This window comes from Labrus mixtus, chromosome 20 (assembly GCF_963584025.1).
Source record: "Labrus mixtus chromosome 20, fLabMix1.1, whole genome shotgun sequence".
NCBI lineage: Eukaryota > Metazoa > Chordata > Actinopteri > Labriformes > Labridae > Labrus > Labrus mixtus.
The window spans coordinates 15,125,135-15,143,297 of record NC_083631.1 but is presented as its reverse complement, the minus strand read 5'-3'; the positions used below and the strand labels follow the sequence as shown (position 1 = coordinate 15,143,297).

Genomic DNA, 18,163 nt, shown 5'->3' with positions numbered 1-18,163 from the left:
TGTCAATGTTTATGTAAAAATGTGCAACTCCTTTTCCTCTTTAACATAACTGAAGTTAATATGACTTTTAAATGAATTCAACTTAATTTATTCTGTTTAAAGTTTATTTTTTAAGATTCATTTTGGGGCTTTTTATGACTTTATCAGGACAGTGGGTAGAGTCAGAAATCAGTGAGAGATAGAGTGGGGAATGACATGCGGGAAAGGAGCCACAGGTCAGATTTGAACCTGGGCCGTCCGTTTGGAGGACTGAGGCCTCTGTACATGCTTTATTTGGCCTTAAGGTATTGGTATTTTTTTCTTTGCTCAATCATGCTCGAGTCTCATTCACTCCGTGAGAGGTGAGAATGATTACATCTCAGCTAATCTGGCACTGATTACAAAGGTCCACTCTGATTGGCTCAAGAGGACAGGTAACAGGGTATTTAATGTGTGTGAGATCAGCAGACTGGTTGATGGGTTACTTCTTAGAAGGCTGTGAGGAGAGACATGTTTACCTATGTTTGCCTAACTTCTCCTGTTTTGTGTCTGCAGAGGACATTTGCTAAAGGAAAGACATTTTGACGTTTATTTTTTGTGTGTTTGTGGTATAAATTTCAGTTTCAGCTGAGAAATCTGCAACCAGCCACCTTTTTAAACTTACACTAAACGAACAACAAAAGTGTTCTTCTTTTGGATTTGGCATTGAAAAGACTAAAGCAATAACCTATGACAGCCTCATTCATTCAAACAACACTTTGGGATTGCTCATCTATGATGCAACCAACCTGTAGGCATACCCGGGGAGCCTATTTATCATATTAATAAATGACTGTACCTATGTTTAACTCTCTTTACTGTCCTTGTGAATCAATTTAATGTGTCAGTTCTCAGGTCTGTTCTGAAGCAGTGAGCTATTTTGAATGTTAAATATTTGAATCAATCTGATTGTTTTATCTGAAAGTTAGCTTTTATGTGTGTATGTGTATGTTTCAGGTCTGGACTCAAGCTTAAACATGAATCCTATAAGTAGCTATTACAGGCACAAGGAGTTACCTGGCTCTGCATTTTGCTCTGATGTTTGAGGCGGAGGTTCTCTGGAGTGTCAGTCACGCAGGTAAAGCCTGTCTTGGGGTAGTGTCTGTAAAATAAACACAAAAAATGCAAAGAAAGTCAGCACACAGTGAACACACACAGACAAATGCATCATTTTTCTCAGACTAGCACTGTGTTGCTCAAGCCAAAACTCTTAAGAAAAAAATTGCATGACTCAAGCAGTGTGCAGTCTGTGGGCCCACAGTGGGGGTATTTGTTATTCAAGGTGGTCCTGAGGTTGAGTTAGGAGCCCCTGTAGACAAAAAGCATGTCAGTATAACACACAATGCTCAGTCAGTGGAAGCCAAGGTAGTCTGAGAAAGAGGAAGTGCAGGCAGTGACTGTGTGGGGGGATGAGAGCCTCAAGGTTGCAGAGTTTTGGAGGCGATCCATAGCAGGTGTGGAAAAAGCTTTCCAAACACAGGCACACACACACACACTTATAAGGCACACACTCAAACAGGCACGGCCCTGTGGGGGATAACAGGAAGAGGAAGGGCAGAGCAGTAGGGTCAAAGAGACACTGGGTGAGTGTGAATGATGTCATGGGTAGCCCCCTTCAGCAGAGCGTAAAGGCAAGTCTCTTTTCTGAAAGGATTCTGGGAACTTTTCTTGACAGCCGCAGACTCCACCAGACCTCCTACTGCTCAGGAGAAAAAAGCTCTGTCTGAAACAAATTTAACTAAACATAAATATACACAAGTTAGCATAAACAAGCAGAAATGATGCAGACATGCACGCATGCAGCACACCGAGCATCACTCCAAAGCAATTCATCGCACGCTTACTTATCGATTGCCTAAACCGCTCTCAATGGTTTGTGCGTGCTGGGCATAAGTCAGTGTTTTTATACACTGGTTGTGATCAAGTAGCATTCAGGTCCACAAATACAGTGCGTCACAGTTCAGCTTGGTCCTGAAGGCAGCAGAAACATATGGCTTGAATCCAGCAGGAGAGGAAGAGCCCTCACAGCATATATAAAAGGCTCATATGGACTGCAGTTCCCAGCCTGCCTTAGAGTTCATAGTGACCTCAAAAGTCCCCAACTACTATCCATGCCTCTGGGTAACCCATTTAGGCAATATGTTTCTGTGTCCTTGACAACATGGTAAACATGATAAATAAGCATTTGTTCTGCGTGATTATGGGATGTAAAACATTTGAACAAAAGCACTGCGGTTGGAAGTAAAAATGAAAGTTGGAAGCCACTTTAAAGAAACCAAAAGCATTAATTCGTAGTGTAGGACCAGAGCAGGAATATACTGTAGTGAGATCTGAAAAACAGAAGCAGAAGTTGATTCAAGTTGACATTCAAAGCTATGTGATATAAAACAAACTTAAGCACTTGATCCCCGCTGCATCTGTAGAAACACATGCAAGCCTGTGCACGCTCATGCAACTGCTAGCACTCATTTCCCTGTAGTGATCTGCAATATAAAGATGTAGTGGTTTGTTTTGTTAGCAGCTGAGGCTAATGCAGCTATTGTTTATTGTTGCAGAGAGAACATGTTAAAAACTTTTGGCTCGTGTTGAATCTCTTATCTCTTTTCTTGTTTTCTTGTTACAGTCAAATGTCTCACTCATTGAGAATCTTTGTCCTGGAAAGTAAAAAAAAAAAAAAAGGGTATTTTTGCTGCTTTCAAAAATGACACATCAAAAATAATAAATCTCTATGCTGATGGCTCCTTCGGCTACTGTAGGTCATAGAGGCTTCAATATTAATTTCCCAGGGCTAACGCCTAAAGGCTAATTTCCTCACGCTAATGTTGCATCAGACATATGTAAATCTGTATGGAGACAAAATAAACAAGAAAGTGTTACTGAGAGCCATTTTTTACTTTTAACCCCTGTGGATCCATTTACCAATATTTGTCTTTACCTTGTTTGGGGACTTTCCCTTGATCAAAGCTAGGACTCAATAAATGTTAATTTTCTACAGTTGACTGTGACTAGTTTGTGGTGGAACACACTTCCTCTAACAGAGCATCACTTTGCCTGCTGACTTGGCTGAATCAGAGAGTGTTTGTTTGAGCTGCACACCCTCAGAACCAGCATGTTCGCATAACAGCGTTCATGTCATCTTCTGTGCGTCTTCAGTAACCATCTTTGCACTTAAGGGTCAGTAAATTGCAACACAATCACACAAGAGCGTTGAAGATATAAGCTGGGTGACTCAGAGAGGGCGGCACGCTCAATTGTGTGCCTGTTTATGTTCAGTCATGCTCCTGTTTCTGAGGCTGTTTGCGGTTATGAGTGAGTCACAAGTGCACTCATCTATCTGTCAGGTTGTATAACGAGGTAATAAGTCGCAGACGGGAGTTGGTGACACATGCACAAACTGAGTTAGCCCCTGTGAACGCTAAAGAGGGAGTGATCAAAATGGAGGGGAGGTTTTGCTGAGGTGAGTGAGGACACCACGCATGTGTAAAATCAAACACACACACGCACATACACACACAAACCGCCTACTGTGCAGAAGGAGATTCCTGTTTGCATAGTGGAACCAGGAGGAGTTGTTGGCAGCTAGCCCCTGTGAGACCTGAAAAGGTTTCAATGCATCTTTCAGAAGACACATTTCTCTACATGTAGAAGACATCCTACATGACAAATGTAATAAAGAGGAGCAGGTTAAATTTAGACAGACATCATTTTATACACACACATGTATGTCAAAGAGGTCAAGCTGTAGTTTGTAGAAGGCAGGAGTGGGTATTGCTAGAATTTTCTAAGGGCAGATGTTGAGAATGAGATAATGACGTGCGAATTAGCTTCCCACATGATTTACTGTGCTGTTGTATTTTCTGAAGTTAAGCCTAACTTTTTGCTGTTAACAGCAGCTTCACACTCAGATTTGATATTGTTTTATCACATCAGCCAGCATGTTCGCTTAGATCTAAATAACGGACACATCTAGTTACGAGTCACAGAGCGCCCTGCCCCTGCCCCACAGCGTCTGTTTAAGCAACCAGAAGTGTCCTGCCCTCTGTGAGAGTGGTTATTTATTATCAATTTATAAACAATGATTCAAGATAAAGCTAAATGGAAGACAGCTGTCAAGCAATATAAGTGAAAACATTAAATCAAGACATGTGTGACAAGTTTTTAATAACGCCACATCGACGTTCCACTTAATTCAGGCCATAAGTCATCATGGCACCATCCCACCAAGTCTCCAGCAGTCTCGACGGGAAATTAAGATTTTTTTTTGACTACTGATCTGCCCTCCTAAATGTCCCACAATCCCCCCCATAACCCCAGCATCTAATCGGGAATGAGACTCTCAAGGAAGAGGTGGGGGGGGGGAAGAAAGAGAAAACAAACAACGCCTATATCAATTACTAAGGACAAATATAGAGGAGTAATGATAAAGCAGTTATCCCACAGAATAAGCAGCCTGCATTCCTCTCTTGAAGCAGGAGGCTCTTCCACTGATGATGTTTACTTGGAACAAGGCTGGTTTTAAACAAACAAAAATAGACATAATAAACAGGCTCTGAAGGGGCTTGCTCCTGTTGGCTCAGGGAGATGGGAACACCGGAAGAAGGAAGGTGAAAAGAAGACGCTTTATTCTGAAAGTAGGACAACACCTGTTGTTGTTAATGATCTGTTGAAGATTAAGACTGGAAGAGAACGGAAACATGAAGATATTAAATGTAGGGGGGAAAAGATGACTGATCAAAACAATATAATCATCTTAAACATATCTATAATTATACCTGCATACAAGTGTTTGCAAGGATTATGGCTCATTCAGCTTTTGCTTAGGTTGCAGTTCGTTGAAGCTACACTGAGGATTTGCTGTGGTCACCCAACCCCATACTCTAAAAAGAACAATATGGATGTTGTCCTGATTTTACAGGTAAAAAAAAAAATCAAACATTGGATTCAGGGAGCTGTTGATAAGTTCAACACCATGAAAAAAATGGCATGGAGCTTAAATTGTTTGACTGACTGACAAATCTACTTAACAATTTTGAAACCTGTTCAGGGAAAGACGCAATAAAAATGCACCGTTTGGTGTTTTAACAGAAGACATATTACAGTTGACACAGGACAGGTGTAAATAATATAAAATAGGAATGGCCAATTGCATTTAGGTGCTGCACTTTCAGGGTGTTTCTTGTATTAATCAAGCTGGCTTACACAGACAATAGAATTGTACACAGATCCTTACAGTAGGGTTCTCATACTATGATGACTACTCATCTATTCCAGTTACAGATAGAAGAAAATGTGATTGCAATTTCTCCATTTGGAAATTCTTATCTAACAAGTAATAGTTTGTACGGTTTTATTTTCTCAGGATGACATTGCAACTTTTCGTTGAGTTGGACGGAACATAACATAAAATGCATCTCCAAAAATATACTTCAACCACTCAGGAAAATGTGCAGACTCAAAGCTGTAGCATTGATTGCAATGGCTATCAATTATTCAATTAGTTGTATAGTTTTAAATTAGTTGCCTTTTGCTATTTTGATAAATCAAACAAAAGGTTTGAATATTATTTTAGAAAAAAAGGGCATCTAAAAATAGTCGTCTTTGGTTTTGGGAAACACCGATCAATGATTTTTCCTTCTTTTTTTTGACTAACATACTAATTGATTTATCCAGAAAACTATCAAAAGAAAAAGGTTACAATTAAGTTGTTTTTAGTCTGAATGAACCGTTAGACTCCCATAATAGTAGAAGCAGATTAAAATTGGTCCAACTTAAGGAAACACAATACAAAAAAAAGAAACTACTTGGAGCCAATGACCTGTTCTTGGAATCAACAGCTGTGCACAACACAGGCTAGCACACCACAATAGATTTTCCACTGGGGATGAATATGACAGTGCTTGACGTCTTGATTTTTTTTCTTCTAAGGCAATAAAACCGAAATTGAGGCAAAATGCAAAAGAGCTTGTGAGAACATGTTGCAACGCCTTCTCTGCATTCCCTCTCAGGACATGCACTCACCATCCAACTCCCTCACACATACACACAGAGGAGTAGATAACCATTATAAGTAATGGACGAGGGAGATTCCATGGATTCCTGATGAGCCTTTTAGTGTGTGAGTATGTGATGAAGCGTGAGTGGACATGCTAGTTTTCAGTGTGTCTGCCTGTGTCACTGTAGAGGAACTTTAGGAATTTCCTTTGTTGATACACCCCCCTTCCCCTAAAGAAGAGGAGGAGGGAGGCACTTTCCCACACCACATATAGGCCTTTTCTCTGAGAGGGGAGCTGAAATAGTTACTGATAAACAGCAGAGGAGGGAGACAGGGGCCTTCATTGGGTTGCAACATGAATACACACACATTTAGAGGGTCGTATTTCCGTCTGTGGACAGATTAAACACTGCTGTCAGTGTCTTTGGGAAACGGGCAGAACCAGTTGAGTATGAAAAACATTGGCCATGCTCACTGACACACAAAATGAAGACTTTGGGGACAACTTACGCATTGCAGTATGGTCTCTTCTCGAAGCCTTTGTAATTCTTCATGCTTAGAGTCATTTTGCAGACCTCGCAGCTGAAGCATCCTTTATGCCAGTACTGTCAGAGACAAGAGAGAAAGAACAGAAGATACATTTAAACAGGGAGTTTGAGACATTTGTTTTACCTTCCTAATATCGCAAAAGAAGCAACTACCGCTCGCTCACAAAAAACACCCATACTGGCACAAGAAAGCTAATTGAATGAGTAAGGCCAGCACTACTTTTTATTCCCTTGAGGTTTCACAGCCACAGGGGTTGGGTAAAGACAGAAAGAAGAGTGACTGTTAAGTCTTTGCGGGGGAAAAGTGGAGCAAAGTAGAAACAGAGCAGTTTGTGTATGCTTGCACTGAACAGTTACAAAGAAGCAATATACTTTTTTACTAACATTATAAGGTAAGTTTAGCAACAGTTACGTGTATAACCAAATCTTATGCAGTCATTTTCATACCTTGACGCTAACTATGAGCCCATAAATAAATACAAATAGACTATCAATCAACAGAAACTGTGACAACAACAAGCCACTTCCCACTGCAAAGAGGAGTTTGAGCTGCGGACAAAGAAAGTGGATGTCCCCTCTTCTAGAGGAAACACATGAGTCGAAACCAGGAACATAAAAGCTACACTGAAGGTGAACTCTAGTCATCCTCCAAAGATGAAGAAAACTAAAAAAAAAGTAACATAACATACAGCATATATGTATATCTCTCTATATACATATATAGAGAGATGCTAGTGGCAGATCAGCTTGCAGCCCCCTACCTGTTAAACCTTTGTCTACCACTGTTCAACCGATTTTTAACCTGTGTTTTATTTGCTTAAACTACAAATGTGTTTGTTTTAAAGGACAAGCTACTCTGCAAATAATCCAACTCTATACGCGTGTTGTAAGAAGCACTGAATGAATCCAAACCTAAAAACAAAATAAACTCCAGGAAATTAGTTGCAGATCAGCGAGCAGCTAGTGCTGGACATGCAGAGAAGTCCATGAGAGACATATTCAACTGCTTCAATCAGTGTAGTTATATTTAATTAAATAAAGGATACAGCACAAAAAAATCCAAAATATACAACTCAAGTTGGTTTGAATAAACTAGAGTTCTATGAACTCCACTCTTTCTTCAAGCCTCTCTCATTATCAGCTTTCACCTCAAACAGATATAATTTATTATCATATTTTATGATGAATTACTTCCTTGAGCAAAGCAGAGAAAAAATCTCAATCATGGTGCATCTTTAAACAACCTTCTGAATCTATTTATTTTCACCTACTCATCTCTGCATACTTCTATAGATTCAACATCCATCTCTCTCCAAACTGTATCTTCCTTCCTTCCTTCCTTCCTTCCTTCCTTCCATCAACACACCCTCCTGCTATTTTCCTTTTTTCCTCTTGGCAACGGGCTGATCTGTGGCCTGAGGGTTCAGAAAGGGATCAAGGGAGGAAAGATTGAAGAAAACTGGATGAAGGGAGGAAACATGAAAGGAAGGAGCTGGAGAGTGCAATAGGATGGAGCAGGCAGGGGAGGGGTGGCCGAGGGAGAGAAAACGCCAGAGAGTGAAGCAATGATCTGGCTGCTCGTGCTATCGTCAAGGGAAGCGAGGGAGGAGTGAAAAGACACGGAAGGAGCAGGAAAGAATGGGAGGGAAAGAAAGACAGCGTCCTTATTAACATGGCCTCAGGGCACTCTGTCATCCTTCTCGTTCTGTCTCCCACTCTTCTTCACCAAATTGCCCACACACAATACACTAATCTTCCTAACAAACAGTGCAGAACAGATGATTCAAAACAGAGGATTAAAAAGCGGGAACACACTAAAGTGCAACATCACTTTCTTCTTCCAAGTTTGATTCCAACTGGTCTTCTACAGATAAGATAAGAATTGTGCATTACTGAGGGAAAAATCCATCACTTCCCTGCATGCAGTGATACAGTATGATATAAAGCATGTGTTACAGCACTGATACACAGCTGGCAATAAATCAGCCAGATGTTGAGAGTGACCGCCTATGAACGGTGCACATCATGGACACAATAATGGCAGCACTATGTATGGAAACATGACCAAACACAGCACAATGAGCATTTCACATTCTTCCATTAGCCAACAAGAATATGGCTTCAGGCTGGTTTTAAGAGATGTCTTGAATGTTTTGTCTGGATGTGACGGACCACCCAATGTGACATCAAGGAAAGTATAAGCGTGTATTTGACATGGGTGTCTGTATCTGTGGGCCAAGAATACTGCACCAAAAGGAGGGGGACTTAAAGCCAAAATTGAGCATGAGCTCCGTCCAGCGTGGCTGTGATCCACAGCCAAACACACTGGGCCAAGCCTTCAGAATTCAAACTCCTTATCCCACTACAACCCAGTCAGGCCTGAGGGAACTGCACATGGACACATTATGTTACTCTTTCCGTTGCTCTCCCTCTCTATTGTTCTGGCTAGCACTGCAGTGGCAAATCTCCTTACAAACAATAACATACTGCAGGCAGATTCCATTTCCTCCTGGTCCAGCTGATCCGCAGCTGTGGTGGCCGCCATCTTTACATACTGTCTGGTTCATACTTGTTGTGTAGTAGCCGAATGCAATTAGTCTCTTCTCATTTCTCAGAATCTTAAAAAAATGGATACCAGATTATCCAGCAATGAAATTTATAAATAAAATGATGTCAGTGTAAAGTGAGCATATCAGCTGAGCATGGACTTTGACGCGCCTGTTGTTTTCCAGTATAAATATTGACCTTGGGTCTCACCCAGAAAACAAGCCTCTTGAACTCAAGTGTTGTGCAAACTTTTCCTAAACCTCAACAGACCTGCTAACCCACATTAGAATGTGTCAATCCTTGGAACCCTTCAACCATTACATGGATAACCCTCTCAGGTGAACAAAGAATGAAAAATTCTAACTCTGATGCCTTATAGGAATCGAACGGGGACAGCTCTTAACAGAATGTGCATGCATTCACAGAGGACACATATGTACAAGACCATGCAGGCATCCCTCTTGGGTGTTTAGAACTGCATCTATCCACTTTTGCTGATTAGTGCAGGGCTGCACCCAGGTCAGATTTTGTCCGTTTGATGACTTTTTTTTTTCCAGTTCAGCGCCACAGCAAATTTGTATATCAGCCTACAACTCCCATTTTTAACTCTGAGTTACTCTGAGTTCAATCAGATTACAACAAGCACAGACGTTACGACATTCCAGGATGCTGCTATCTTTATTTTTCAAGTTGAGTCACTGTAGTCAACTATATCTGTAACAGTTAAAATATATGGTTGAGCTCCTTCCTATACATTTAACTGTATCATTCACCAGGTGAGGGATTTATGCCAAACGCAGCTGAAACTTTAGGGGCAGCTCAGCTCACAGCCGCTGAAGCTCCATCAAAGAGCCCAAACAGTGTCCTATTCAGAGTCCATTTGTTTTGAAGAGGAGGAGACCTCTGCATATATTTAAGCTTGTTTGTTAAAATATTGTGACTACATTATTCTGTGTATGACAGCTAAAAAAGAATGTGAATTTCATAAAAAAATAAAAATAATAATTAATGTAAGGTCTTCTCAACAAGAATTCTCATTGCTGACTTACAGGGGGAAAGCCCTAGTTGGTCGTAAACATTTGAACTCAAATACATCACTGGCATGTTTGTCAGACATCTTTCCATGCTGTACAGGTGAGAATACTAGGGATGCAATAATTCAAAATGTAATATTGAACCGCTCGGTATGCCATCACAGTTCAATACATACCTGAATTGCGGTTTTGCGTACCACTAAATTCCATGCATTGTATTTCTCTCAGAATTGGTTCTGTTTGTGCGTGCCCGTGAGTCCAAGCGCCGGGATAAGTAAACCCCTGCCCCCGAGTTAATATCAAATCACTATAAGCTAAAGTTGGGGGAAGCCGCCATCACTGGTGTCAGATTACACACATTACTCTTAAGCAAGCAGTGAGGAGAGGCAGCAGTATGAGGAAGCGTCTTTCAAATCGGTGGGTTGGGGACATTTCGGTTTTAGCGTTGAGTATATTGACAAAGTATCGGAAAACGGTCAACAAAAAAGTAACTGTCTGCAAACATTGTTTCATACACGTCACCTACTCAAATGGTAACATTTAGTTTGTCCACGTTTACAACAACAGACTACAGCAGGCTGTAACGTGAAACTGCTGACTGTTAAACACGCAGCAACCAGCTGAAAGCAGTGAGAGTTAACAGAGAAAAGACGAAGCAGCGCTTAAGCAAAGTGACCATACCAGTGATATCAACATTTTACAACCCATTTCTGTGTGAAAGTCTGTGAAAAATAAATATCTATTTTAAATAATGAAATGTCTTCCTATTTGTACAGCAGGTCTACATTGGCACAATTTCAATGCTGCCTTCTTTTCACTGAGACTATACACCAATAGACACCACAAATTTGTATAAATGGAAAAGTTGTTTTGCTTAAAAGTAAAATAAATAAATTGTTAAAAAAAATATTTTTTTTTTTCCATAACCTTTCACTGTTCTTTTAGAATTTGCATAAAGCCAGGGCTGTCAGAACCAAACTGAGGTATTGAACTGTAGCTGATTGTATTGTAGCATCCCTAGAACATACATATTTAGATTGTCTGCTCAGCAGTGGTTTCAGTTTCCCACAGTTTGAAGCCGATGTCTGCAAGGATGTGAAATCTGATCACATGTGGTCACTAGAGACACACTTTGAGATTCATTCTCATATCAGGAAGAAATTGCCACCCATGTGAAACAAGACACAATTGGAATTTACAGGATCATAAGGCTGGATATGAAGTCCAGGATTAAACTGAATAGATGCCACAGGAAGATGAGGGGGCGAGAAACATGCCAAATGTGTGTTACAGAGGCCTTGCAGCAGTTAGCCTCGTCCAGCTCCAGGAAAACCTGGCTCTTGGGTTCCAAGCCGGGATCTGGCAGTCAGCTGGAAAATGAGGACACTGCAGAGATGCAGCCCTAGAAATAAAACACACACACACACACACACACACACACACACACACACACACACACAAAACTACACTGTCTCCCTGTATCAGCCCAGCTCAGGGGCACGTGTGCATCCGTGTCTATGTTTGTGTTGCGTTATGAACCAAGTGTGTGTGTACTTATACACTGTATGTAGGTTATATGTCTAAGTGCATGATTCATGTGTGTCGGCTGGGATCCAATGCTCTGGTCAAGAGTAAAAATGCTCAGTCAGCCTCACCATTACCTCTTGGTGAAGACAAAAGACAATTTAGACAGGGCAAAAGTCATTGAGTGGTATATGAGGCAACCAAAACATTTAGATACCAGACCATGTACAGACAGAGATGAATTTGCGATTTTCGCAGCCCTATTTCATACACTAATTAGATGAGAAGTTTTGACCGTGTTAACTAATTTTTTGTTTAAAAAATATACATGTTTACTCCACTTATAGACAGTGTTTGACGCTCTGTTAATTACCAAATTAAGCATCAGAATCATTTAGGGCCTCATAGCACTGGGGGACATCCCTGAGGACCCTGATGTCATGTTTTATAACTCTCGGTCAATTGACTTTGTGCTAAACCTCTTTGTATTATTCTTTTCGAGGCCTATTAAGCCCACAATTTAAAAGAAGCTGTAATGGCTCCATGCGCACATATTTAAACCAATGGTGGCTTAATAAATCAAAAACACCACATACACATAGACACACACACATATACTGTAGACCATTATAGCAGCTTAATCTGTGCATGTGAGAGTGTTGAAGATTATTCTTGCATAAGATGTGCTAAAAGACAGAGTGCCCACATCTGGCTGGTACTAATAAAGGAAACTTTACCTCATTAAAGCACACTGGTTAATTATAAGCCTACCTGATGCCATTAATTTTTACCCAAGCCAAGGGCTTTGTTGTTTGCCAGCAGGCAGACAGTGATTTAAAAAGACATTGCTATGATTGAGTAGAGTATGCACTTAAAACACTTTTCAAACCACTTCAGACTGCAATGTGCACTTAGTTAGACACACAAACACATACACACACAAGCTGACACCCTAGCAACAAGATTCACAAATATAGTGAATCAGTAAAACTGAGAGTTGAACCTGGGTTAAGGTGAAATGTCAGAACATTTTGTGTAACATTACTTGTTGAAAAAAAGGTGTTTTAGGGCTTGACCCAAGCAAAAATGTCTCTGGTCAACTAGCAGTGGTTATATATCTTACAAGAACATTTAAAAATTGGGCCCGTTAGCAACAACATTAACTGAAAAAAAGCAATAATGATTCTGAATATGTCAGAGCAACCAGCAAAGAGACCAAACATTTTTCTTCTGACACAGTATAACATAGTCCCTCTCCCATCTCATGAACCTGGCACCAAATAAAGTGTATCATAGAACTGAACTTTCATTTATCATTGCTTTCTTTTAGCTGATTAAGTCATCTTTAGCCTTGCACATGTATGTGCGAACTATCTTTTAAAGCTCAAGCACACTTTGCAGTTAATAACTTTAGTCAGATGTTGTGGTAACTTATAAAGGCTTACTTTACTCAGAGCAGTGAACAAACTCTACTGCCCAATACGAAACCACTTAACTTGTATACCTGAGATAATCTGTACTCTTTGTTTGGCTGCCGACTACTTTAACTAACAACCCAGGGACAGCATGTGTACACTGTGTCTCCGGTACATCCTGCTTGTTTCCAGACTGACTGGCCGAGACCCACCTTTTCAAGCAGTCTTAGTCCGATTGTTTGGTCTACACTAGGATTCGATTGACAGCTTTCACACCAGCGCAAACTAACCAGACTGACTTGGCAAACAAACTTGAGTTGTTTTAACCAAACCAAACAGGTTAGTAGTGAAAGCGCCCTGAGAGGTTTTTTTTTTATCCTGTGAATAACAGGAGAACTTGAACAACTTTTCAACACTTGGGTTGACTCTTTAGGGGCAGCTCTAAATGTGTGTCTTATAGAACTCAACAGTGACCGCCCACTTTTTTTGGCCTGCTAGTGAAACCATCCGTTTGCATTCGGAGCCGAGGGGCGGGAGCCAAACATTGCCATGGTAACAGCAAGCTCAACCAATCGGAGACGTCGCTGTGACACTCTATGGCTCATGGGTAGTGTAGTTATTTTCCCTGATATCGCGAATAAACCACATTTTTTCTTAAAATGAGGTTGATATCATACAAACTTGTATCTTCCACAGGAGCATATAACATCGTTTCACACACAGGTAGCTTGTGGTACATGACATTATGGCTAATTATCAAATGGAGAAAATTAATGGACTTTTTACTTTCGGAACCACACAGCTTCCTTTCTATTATTCTATTTTAAGTAAGTGCAACAAATGCATCTATAACAGCTCGGGTAAAGCTGTACTCTTTGTACTAGTTAATTTTCTGTAAAACTGACCAAGAGAAAAAAAATACCTGGTTGTCAACTGTGGAGTCAACACCTCAGCTGATTTTGACTGTAATGTGTGTTTGTGAAAGACAGTGAGTCACAAAAGGGAGGTGACTGTGAGTGGTTGGACAGAGTCCTCGCCTCTTGTCGCTTTGGAGAACATGAATCAGCTCTCAGAAATAATCTTTCTAAATATATAAAGGTGCTTTAAAAACGTGGATCAGATGAATGATTATAACACAACTAGCAAAGAACAACTATGAACATATCCTCCAATAAAATAACCATATATATGCATAATAATCAAATAAATAAAAGAGGGAGTTTAGTGATTACATGTTGCACAATGTAAGCAACAAATTAGCTCAGGGTTTATAATGTAAGCTGTACAGAGCTGTAAACAACTTCAATACTGTACTATTCGCACCTTTAACCACCTTGTTTCAGTTATTTCCTGGGATTGCGAATCAGCAGTACAATAAGGCTCACGTTAACCAGAAAGACCACATTAAAGCTAAACAAGTTTGTCAGCTGATACTCAGTTGAAACTAGTGGACAGAACTAAAGTCTGTGTCCGATTTATCAGTGTTTGAAGCAAATAATGTATGAAATCTGATTTCCACACACGCTTCTGTAAATGACAACCATGTCTGAACATCTCTGATCATGTAAGCCAAAGTGCAGTCACTTGTTTTTGACACCTAACCAACTTAACATGTGAATATACGGTATTAATCCTTCATCCATTGTTTTATCTGTCACAGGTCCACTATGATGATATAAGATCATATCAAAGGCTTATTTTAAACAATAGGTTATCTAAATCGAGTAAAAAAATCAAACTTAAATATGGTTGGATAGAACAAGTTAAAATGACAAACTGACCATTCTTCGAAAACAAACTTTTCTTGGGACTCTAAAATACTTCTACATAGCCATTATTTTCCTAAGAGGACAGTATCAAAGCACACACAACACACTGGTCTGCTGATATTATCTCAGCTGTGTCATTATCTACCTTGCTGGATGGAAACAGTGACACAGACATGCCATGGGAATTTGTAAATTAAAGGCATTATAAATAGATCACTGTTTTACATTTTGTATCAATGACCTTGCTGATATTGAGTATTAAACACCTGTTTGGATCCTGATAACATACTCAAGAACTAGAAATGTTTTTATTTCAAACGTACTCATTAAGGATGAACTGTCAGGATACACAAGTCACTTCCTTGTATTATTTATAGAGACATGAATACTACATTCACTGGAATAGCAGCTGATTTATCCTCCCTTGTAAAATACAGCATAAAGGCACCTGGCTCACAGCTGAATATTAATAAATCTTGTCAAAAGATGCAGTAAGACAGCGTCTCCTCACCAGCAGGTAGGAACATGTTCTGTTATCCATACATTTAAGATGTAGACAGAACGTACAGATAGTAAGTACAAAGACACTCCAGCAGACACGAGTATTTCAGTGAGAGATGAGCTTCCAGCACTCCACACTGATCTCTCAATTTATCTTGAAAACGCATGCTTCCTGAGAGCTGAAAATGGCTATTAATCTTATTGTGGCACACGTACAAATCACTTTGCTCCTCAAGACATTACATTTGGACCTTAGTGTGTCCTGTTTAACTTCAACCATTTGCACTGGTTAAAAAAAAAAGACTTCCTTCTTAGAAGTTCATTGGCTGCAATATAAACAGCTGCCCTAAACTTAATCTACATAAAGGTACTTTGGTATGAGCTTGAGCCCCATATGCAGGTTTAAACTAATCACTCAAACTGCCACCAACAAGGATTTTATGGTTTAAAGTGAAGCCAAACACCAAGGAAAAATGTCACTATATGCAACCAAAATTCACTTCCTGTCTTTACATGTGCTCAGCCGCACGCTCCATTGGCTGGGCCCAGCCCTGCTTTACTGGAATGCAGCTGACAGACAGACTAGCCTCTATAGCACAGTGTCTTCACAGAGGGATTTTATAGAAGGAGACTGACAGGTAAAAGGTATTCATCATCGGCTGAGAATACCAATGTAGCTGCTGCAGTCACCTGAGCTAACCTAGCACACGATAAAAATCCCCAGCCAATGTGGCCTTACGAAAAACCAGGAGGGCAGTGTGTGTGTGTGTGTGTGTGTGTGTGTGTGTGGGTGTGCCCCAGAGAAGGAAAAGGGGAGGTTGTTTTGGCATGTTTGAAGGGGCGAGCGCTGATGCGGAATGGCAGCAAAGACAGACGGCAGGCTACTCTCCTGTGCTCAGTTCAGAGCAGGGAGACACAGCAGGCCTCCGACAGAGCACATTTTATGGGAGTGTCTGTCTGCTGGAATGCACTCTTCCTCTGCTTGCGGCCAGATTCCACCGCTCATCCAGGCTGTTCTTGTGGCAATTTGATTCTCATCAATACCAGCCTTCCAACATGACTAGCAATTCTAAGATCGGCAGGCTTTGAGCATGAAAATGGCCTTTGAGCTAAATCAATTCCAGTCCGGAGCACTTTGGGAAAACATTAGTCATGGTGCAGCCAAGTATACATCCATGCAGCTGAGCAGTAATGCATCCAATCAAGAGCTGATGTTACTTTCGATAATGTGCTTGGTGCACTCTTTCCCCACCTCCCCCTTATGTCACCCCAAACAGATAAGCAGGTCTCGACAGGGATTGATTTTCAGTAGACGTCCATTAGACAAATTATCTACTTGCCTCAAGTCCTGCTTTGGTTAAAGAAAATACATAAACATCGCTATGCATTTACCAAACACTGTAGACCCCCAAGTAAGTGATCTGTTGGACATGTTTGCTACTCCTACATGTACCTGAGCACAGCGGCTTTTCATAATGAAATAACCAGCAGATGATCAGCATCTTTAACTCTTGGAAACTCAAGAGGGGTCACCACATTAAGCTTATTTGGCTCAATGTGTTGCTCCTGTGCGAATAAGTGATCTCAGCAGAGTCAATATGGGTAAAATTGACGAGATTACAACCCTGGCTGCTGAGATTAGGTTACTGGCTGGAAACTAATCGAGCTGGCTCCACAAATCATACCTGACTTGGATTATCAACTGAATTGGACACAGACACGTTACAAATCAAATCCACGCTTGCTGCCCCAAGCAGTAAATGGCACAAAAAAAAGGCTTTGTTATAATGAAACATATAGTTCTGGAAAGTACCACAGAGATCATGTATCGTTTCGTATTTGTAAGGTAAACCCCCCCTGCGAGTTCGTTAAAGGTTATAGGCGTTAGCGGACGTCATTATTCAAAGCAGAGGTGCCAGCCAGGCCCAAACCAAGCTCGTCTAACGGAAGCACTGTTCCGCGCTGGTTTACGATATAAATCGATATTACAGCCTCCAGCCATTGCCTCGATAAAAAACATACACATTCAAGGTTTCCTAAATTGGCCCCAACAGTTCTCAAATATGCCGTAATATCATAACTGGGTCCCAGTGCCTCTTCCAGACGCTGAGCTAGCCGCTAGCTTGCCTCGCTATGCGAAATACCTGTCCTGTTGGGGTGTTCAAGTCATTCACAAAAAAAAAAAAAAAAAATGTGAAGGGTGTCATTTTCTACCAGAGCAGAAATGAGAGCAGTCAGGCTACAGTGAAAAGGAGGTGTATCAAAGACTATTTTTTACAAAGAAAAACACGAAGGAATACCGTTTTTTTTTCTCGTGTTCTTACCTTGTCCAGACAATTCACTTTTTCCGTGGGGTAAACGACTAGATTACATCTGCCACACAACGGATTCATGTTGGAGGAATGCTCTCTAGCTAGTTAGCACGGAAACCGCCGATGATTTCTGTTTGTAGCCGTGTGCTGTCGGGTACACACTTTAAAAAAACACAACTAGCTACAGTGAATGATTGTGATCGGTATAAGAGACCAACGCTAATCTTGTTGTAAGAAGCTAAATCCAGGAGGTTGTTGTTGTCGTTGTAGGCGCACAGCTGGCTGTCAGTCCACTAACCAGACACGGAAAGCGCGCGTCCGCTTCCCTCCCCTCCCCTCCCCTCCCCCCCCTCCTCCTCCTCTCTCTCTCCCTCCCCCTCCCTTCCTTCCTCAGCAGCGCGTGCTCGAGCAGAAAGGGAAGAAGCAGTGTGGGAGGTTCAACATTTGGGAAGTAGGTTTTTTTTTAAATTATTATTTGAACTACATCTAGACATTTTACACAT

General features: G+C 40.9%; 1 protein-coding gene across 2 annotated transcripts in view; it reads right to left on the bottom strand.

Moving 5' to 3' along the window:
• lasp1 (LIM and SH3 protein 1) overlaps positions 1–17,980 on the bottom strand; it is a 30,070-nt gene extending 12,090 nt beyond the window's left edge. For both annotated transcript variants that reach the window (XM_061027290.1, XM_061027291.1), the window contains exons 1-3: positions 17,673–17,980; positions 6,521–6,615; positions 1,036–1,120 (exon numbers count right to left, since the gene is read on the bottom strand). In XM_061027290.1, the coding sequence (XP_060883273.1) occupies positions 1,036–1,120; positions 6,521–6,615; positions 17,673–17,741 (249 nt within the window). In that variant the 5' untranslated portion in view covers positions 17,742–17,980. The remainder of the gene's footprint in view (positions 1–1,035; positions 1,121–6,520; positions 6,616–17,672) is intronic.
• Positions 17,981–18,163: the final 183 nt, after the last annotated feature.